This window comes from Astatotilapia calliptera, chromosome 10, assembly GCF_900246225.1.
Source record: "Astatotilapia calliptera chromosome 10, fAstCal1.2, whole genome shotgun sequence".
Classification (NCBI taxonomy): Eukaryota; Metazoa; Chordata; class Actinopteri; order Cichliformes; family Cichlidae; genus Astatotilapia; species Astatotilapia calliptera.
The window spans coordinates 32,383,828-32,391,010 of record NC_039311.1 but is presented as its reverse complement, the minus strand read 5'-3'; the positions used below and the strand labels follow the sequence as shown (position 1 = coordinate 32,391,010).

Below are 7,183 nucleotides of genomic sequence, written 5' to 3'. Positions count from 1 at the left end.
GATGTAATACCGGTAGCTTAGCAGAAAAATCTCCTTCATGTTTTATCCTCAGTTAATTTGACACAAAGGCATCTGCTGTTATGCTTTCACCTCTGATGAAGTCTCACAAGTGTCAGCTTTGTTTTCATAGATAGATATAAAAATATGGATTTGTACTGATAAATGAAGATAATTATAATCTTTCTGACTGTCTGAGTCAAAACGGGATCAAATCGAATCAAATCACCAGGTTGGGGCCTTGATAACCCTCTTGTCATGTTTACGCTGTGTGGCATAAAAACACAGTAGTCCAAATCCAAGAAGTTCAGGGGACTGACCTGGAGGTCAGCAGCACTGGTGTTCAACACACAGTTCAGGAGGCAAACCAAGGAGCCAACGGCTGTGACAGAGATGGAGCAGTTCTGGGGACTGACCTCATGAAAAGCGGCAGCGGCAACACAATTCAGGAGGCCGCTCATGGAAGCGAAGATCCTTGGTCAACAGATCTAGAGGGCAATGGTGGTGATGAAGGCTTTGGAACCAGAAGAGGGAGATGAAGGAATCAAAGGGCTTTGGTAGGCTTGGATGGTAACTGTCGTCGGTGCGGCTTGGCGGATGGATGTAGACGTGCAGGTTGCGCTGGAAGTGGATGTGACTGAACGCTCTTGGGTGGCTTGGCAGATGGCCGGTGTGCAGTACCAGACAAGGCAGGACAAGATGAGGCAGGCCAGATGCCGTGTAGCAGTTGCAGGTGGTTGAGCAGGTAGTTGCGGGATGGACTCTGCAGAGCGTCTGACGGGAACAGGTGGCTGAGCCTCCAGCAGGAACAGACGGTTGTGTGGGAGCTCTCCCGATTCTCCAGCAGAGACAGACAGCCTGGAGTGACCCTGACCTCAGTTCTGACAACATCCAAAATGGAATTATCATCTTCCACAATGCAGGGAGACTTACATCTTTATATCTTTATTCTTTTTCTGGCAGTCTGTTGCAGATTTTCTGCGGTGCTTGGGATCACTACTGTGTTTGGGACCCAGTTTGATCCAAGCTTGAGCTGTGGTAAAGATCGCCTCACATTTGACTCTAGAAATGTTTGGTATACAGAAAAGTTCATGATGAACTCGCCAATCACAAGGTGCCCGGGTCCTGTTGTTAGGAGGTGGTGGGTAGGTGTATAGTTGTTTTTGGGTTTTGTTTCCCTTTTTGGCATAGGTAGGCGAGGCGGGGCTTGATGGCATTCCGGCACACCTGCGGCGCATTGGACGTCATCAGTGAGCGCTTTTATGGAGCTGAGTCACGGACGTCTGGTGTTGGAGTATTGTCGCTGTCACAAGTGGTAATGTGTTGGTGCCAGCTGAATCTGTTGATCCCACGCTATTGAGCTGCATGTTTTTTAGGATCCATCTTCTGCCTGCTTCTCCTTTGTTCTAGCCTGTCCCGCTGCCTGCTCGCCTGCCTAGTTTTCTTTGTGTTGGCTTCTTTGGATCCGTGACGGAGAGTTACTTCATACCAGTCTGTGACCACCGCTACAGCTGTAGTTCTGTGTTTCAAGTAAGCTCTCCAACTCTCCCCGTCCACTTTAGTTTAACTCTCGGCTATTGACGTTACTCGGTAAACTTTGTTTGTCCCTCGTTTTCAGGTAGCTCCGGTGCATCATCTGCCCACCCGCATACCTCGGCTCCGTCTCATCTCTTCAGCTCTGCTCTCCTTGCACATTTTTACCTGTCACTGTATATAGCCCCTTCCCTTGTAAATATTTCCCCATCATTGTATATAAATCTGCATCACTACTATCTTGTGCCCGTATGTGTTTCTGCCACTAAATCCATCCGTATAAGTTCTAACACCTGTGGCTGCAAAGCAAGTGCAAACGATTGATCATCCCTCCACTACCATGCTGACAGTTGGTGTGAGGCATTTGTGCTGATATGTAGGATTTGGTTTTACTTAAACAAGGCAAATAAATCCAATTCGCTATGTGTACTAAATACAAAAAATATTTATACTATGTGAAAAAGTATTCACAGTAAATTGTAAAGAAACGACTTTTCCCCCCTAGATAATTTATACACTTACACTGTATTCCCAGTAAAAAAATATGTGAAATACAAGGAAGGAAAAAAGCCGCAACTACAGGATGGGCCATTTATATGGATACACCGTAATAACATGGGAATGGTTGGTGATATTAGTTACGTTGAAACCAAGCACACCATTGTTTTTCTTGTGACATTACCAATAAGTTTGATGTGTCACATGGCCCTCTTCCCATTTAAAAATCAAAAGTTGTATCCAAGATGGTCGACTTCTAAATGGCCACCATGGTCACCGCCCATCTTGAGGAGTTTGCCCCCTCACATATACTAATGTGCCACAAACAGGACTTTAATATCACCAACCATTCCCATTTTATTACGGTGTATCCATATAAATGGCCCACCCTTTACTGTTGTGTTTGGTAAGAAAACATACTATCACCAGGCTCAAAACTCTATTATAAATTGCATTGAAAATGTGGACTGTCATGGCTTTAATTGGAGAAGCAGATTTTTGTATGTCAGCCACTCATATAACAGAAGCCTTCATTATTAACAAACAGTGCTAAAAGGCTATCATTGAAAATGATAAAGACAACAGGAAACATGTAAAAGCAGGTGGAGGCTGTAGCTTAGGTCAAATTTTTACAAGTCATCTTATTCTCATCTGTACTTTTAATATCAGTAATGTATTGTAATAACACCATGTCAGTGACACTGGGTTTTTGTTACACACTTTAATACTCTCTAGGTCTAGGTTTGCTCAATGTTATTTTCTTTTTTTTTTTCCAATAAATTAACTAAATATTTGACAAAAATCATGTTGAAAAAAAAGGAACCACAAGGGTTTGCCTTTGAAAATAGTGTTGCATTTCTACAGTGCTGGTAATAAATTATTCTTAATTATCTTGTGTCATCCTGCACGATTACTAATGCATGTGCAAATAAAACTTATTTTAATGGCCCAGTTTTCTTCTGTAGTAACTTTGCAAATAATTTTTGCATCTCTTTGGACTGTACACCATAAATAATGGGGTTGAGGCTTCCAGGGATGATGTGAAACAAAATGGAACAAAGTTTTCTGTAATCTGAGTACTGTGGAAAGCGATGCAACATAATGACAATCATTCCGCTCAACAGCATAATCAAGTAAACAACCAGGTGGGTGCTGCAGGTCTTCAATGCTTTACTGTTCAAAGACTTGTTCTTACTGGTTAGACAGACAATTGTTATACTAGCATATGTGAGAACAATGCTGCCTATAGAACCTGTAAACAGGACCACAGTGAAGGTGAGCCCATAGACATTATTAATGAACACATTTTCACAGGAAAGCTTAAAAAGAGAGGCATTGTCACAGTAAGGGTTTGTAATCAAAGTCCTGCATCGACTCAGTCGTACAGTCAGTCCAAGCAGAATCCCGACCAAAACAAAGGCCACTCCCCAGGCAAAAACCGTCAGCTTGATCACCATTTTGTTGGTCATTATGGAAGCATATCGCAGAGGATTACAAATGGCCACATATCTGTCAAAGGCCATAATCATGAGCACAGTGTGACTCGTGGTACCAAACATATGTGTGGTAAAAGCTTGCACCACACATTCATAATAACTGATAAAGCGTTCAGATGGAGGCTTCAATATGTCTATCAACAATCGAGGTACCATGATAGAGTTTCCAAGAATATCATTAAAAGGCAGGTTGCAAAAAAGCATATACATAGGCTGGTGAAGGTTCTTGTCCATGAAAACTAAAACAACAATCCCTCCATTTGCTACTATTATAAACAGGTAGAAGAACAGCAGGAGAAGAAACAAAGCATATGTGGACTCTACTGAAATATTCAACCCTTCCAGCTGGAGTGTGAGGATGTTGTAGGTAGTGATGGGCAGATGAAGCTTCATGAAGCACTGAAGCTTTTCATCCAATTGGTTCACCCCAGCACAAAGCTTCTTGAAGCTTCATTTGCTCTAGCAGGACACCTACTGGACGTAAAAATAATAGCTGGCATGAATTTGAAGAGTGTGGCATTTTGCACACAGCCTGTAAATGTCAACAACAAAAGGAGTGTGTAAAACATGTATATTGTAGTGATGGCAGTATACTGTGTATATTTATAGTGGCAGTATGGGAAATGATTATTTGGAAATGCTTGAAATGGAAATGATCATTTACTGTGAGGTGAGGTGTGGTTGGGGTGTGGACAGTAGTTGTGCTTTTGTAACGTTGAGGTATGGACAGCTACACACTCCTGCCTGTTCACATTTTATTCTGTAAAAACTAAATTTTCACTGCTTTTATGACCTTTTTAGTGGGGAGAACATAGCTGGGATTTAATGATTTAACAAATCTTTTGAATCCTTTGTCCTCCACAATGCTAAATGGCTGGGAGTCCTCGATCACCATGGTAACCAGGTCTTCATCTATTTGAGATTGTTCTCCTGAGGAAAGACAATAAAGACAAAGCACAAATATAAATATCACACACGTAACTTATAACAGTTGTATAATATTGTTATATCATTTAGTAACATCACTGCATCCTATATTATCATTGCATTTGATGGCTCACCTGGTCTTGCTCCACAATCGGTGTTCCTCTTATTCTCATGCAAAGCTCTGTAGTGCCTAAGCATGGATGAGGTGTTGTTGTTATAGCCCAGCTCCCTGACACATAGCAAACACTCTCATAAACCTCCAAACGGTCTCCAAACTCTCTCTAACCGCAACTCTCCATCAAACACCCACATTTTGAATAAAGTCTGAGGGGTTTATATCTCTGTTGTATCTCGCGGCAAAGTTCGAACCACTTCATGAACCAGTCACGGTGTAGTTCTCCATCATCATGAAAGAACAAAATGGTAAGTAAGCCAATCAAGTTTGTGGTAGGAAAAACGTGTTTTGATTTCAGTTTTAAATGAGAGGTATCTACTCTGTCTTTTGTCTATTGTCTGCGCTTTCTTGTTCCTGGTAGTTCACAACTGGCAATGCCTACACAGAATGCGCTCTGCTGCAGTGTTATATGGGCATTATCTCAACCATGCAAACACTTAGCTTAAGCAATGTATGATGTCATACAATGAAGACAACAACAACTGTCAACAATCTGGGGAATAAAATTTGTGGGCAATGAAGTAATGTTTGTCTGCTCAAGCTTCACTTCTCACTGGTAGCACTTAGGCTACGTTCACACTGCAGGCAAAAGCGCATCAAATCCATTTTTTTTACCCTCTGTGACACATATCCCATCATGGTATGACAGTGTGAACGGCACAAATCCGATATTTTCAAATCTGACCTGGGTCACTTTCGTATGTGGTGCTGAATCGATACATATCTGTTTTAGAAAGCGACTGCTGTTTGATGGTCACGTCGCATTAAATCCGTCTTTTACGTCACTGACAGAAGACAGACGCCAATTATCAGCGCCGGAGAAGACATCGCGAACGCTTCCTGTCCATCCAGTGTAGATGTCAGTGAAACTGTTGGGAAGACAACGTTGGAGAAACGTGAACATTTTATTTGTTCTGTATAATCTGCAGATTCTGACATATGATATATAATATGTCACTTTAAACTGTTCAAATAACCCTGAAAATTGTCTTTAATATAATGGCAAAACCTTCTTTAACTTAACTTTTGATACAAATTTTTTTTTTATCTCTTTGGATTGCATACCATAAATGATGGGATTGAGGCTTCCAGGGATGATGTGATACAGGACAGCCACAATTTTTCTGCTCCCTGAGTACTCAGGAAAGCGATGCAGAGTGATTATGGACATACCACTGAACAAAAAAATCAGATATACAACCAGGTGAGTGCTGCAGGTCTTCAAGGCTTTATTGTTCAAGGACTTGTTCTTAGTGGTTAGACACACCACAGTAATCTTAGTATAGGTAAGAACCATGCTACCGATAGAACCTGTGAACAAAAGCACAGTGAAAGTGAAGCCATAGACATTGTTAATGAACACATCCTCACAGGACAGGTTAAACAGTGCAGCATTGTCACAATAGGGGCTTTTGATCAGAGTTCTGCATCGGCCCGGTCTCAAGGTCAGACCAAGCAGAATCCCAACCAAAACAAAGGCCACCCCCCAGGCAGAAACTGTCAGCTTCATCAACATCTTATTTGTCATTACTGCAGCATAACGCAGAGGATTACAGATGGCTACATATCCGTCAAAGGCCATTATCATAAGCACTGTGTGAGCTGTGGTACTAAACATTTGTGTGGTGAAAGCTTGGACCACACATTCATAATAACTGATGAGGCGCTCAGACGGAGGCCTCAACATGTCTACAAGCAAACGAGGGATCATGATAGAGTTTCCAAATAAATCATTAATGGACAGATTACAAAAAAGGATATACATGGGCTGGTGAAGACTCTTGTCAACAAAAACCAAAACAGCAATGCCCACATTTGCAACAATTAGAAACAAGTAGGAGAAAAAAGAAAAAGAAACATAGCATATGTGGCTTCCTGTGGGACATTTAAACCCTCCAGCTGTATTGTGAAGATGTTGTTTGTATTTTGCATGGACCTGAAAGAACAAGACAATTTCAAAGGCATTTCAAAAGCAATCCAGTAACTATCTAAAACATTAAATAAAGCTTTCACGCATGACATTCCCACATCTGTAAACAAGAGCTTATATCACAAAAAAAGACAGAGATCAGATACTTGTTAGTCCTGACAATCCTCAACTCCTGAAGTTGAAGTGTTGGACTGTTGTACATATAGTTCTCCATCTTGTCTGAAGTAAAAGCAGAAGGAGGGAAAAAGATTAACTAAAATTGAAATGTAATAAATTAAACATCAAATATTAGCAGTGAGGCAAACTTTTTTCAAAAGTCACACATTGTAAAATATTAATCTAGTATCCACCAGCAAATGGAGGACAAACACTATGATAAATATTTGTTCAAGGGAGAAAAATAAACTGAAAAGGACCCACAGAATAATGTTTTCTGAATGATCATACAAGATAATTTGTTATCATCTGAAGGCAAGAAGCAAACTGTTAATGATCACTTGAAATGCATCAGTTCATGTGCTTCTTGTTTCTCTGCACAGCTTTATCTTGTGCAGTGGTTGGACATGGGTGTCCACTGGGAAACTTTAATCCACCTCAGGATTAATGGTAAATAGTCATCAACACTCT

At 41.0% G+C, this 7,183-nt stretch overlaps 1 protein-coding gene and 1 pseudogene across 1 annotated transcript; both read right to left on the bottom strand.

Annotated features, from left to right (window-relative positions):
- Window positions 1-2,963: 2,963 nt before the first annotated feature.
- Window positions 2,964-5,262, bottom strand: LOC113030173 (olfactory receptor 146-like). The gene is made up of 2 exons (XM_026181345.1): window positions 5,242-5,262; window positions 2,964-3,911 (listed from the first exon to the last, which is right to left on the bottom strand). Exons 1-2 carry the CDS (start codon window positions 5,260-5,262, stop codon window positions 2,964-2,966), a joined length of 969 nt encoding a protein of 322 aa, XP_026037130.1.
- A 355-nt stretch (window positions 5,263-5,617) lies between these two features.
- LOC113030151 (olfactory receptor 5B12-like) lies at window positions 5,618-6,570 on the bottom strand (annotated as a pseudogene).
- Between the last annotated feature and the right edge of the window lie 613 nt (window positions 6,571-7,183).

Bases quoted from the DNA above. Each gene is read 5' to 3' on its own strand.
- LOC113030173 (XM_026181345.1), bottom strand. From the start codon at position 5,262: ATGGGATATGTGTCACAGAGG. The intron at 3,912-5,241 runs GTAAAAAAAATG...TGCTTCATGAAG, and splicing joins TGGGATATGTGTCACAGAGG to CTTCATCTGCCCATCACTAC.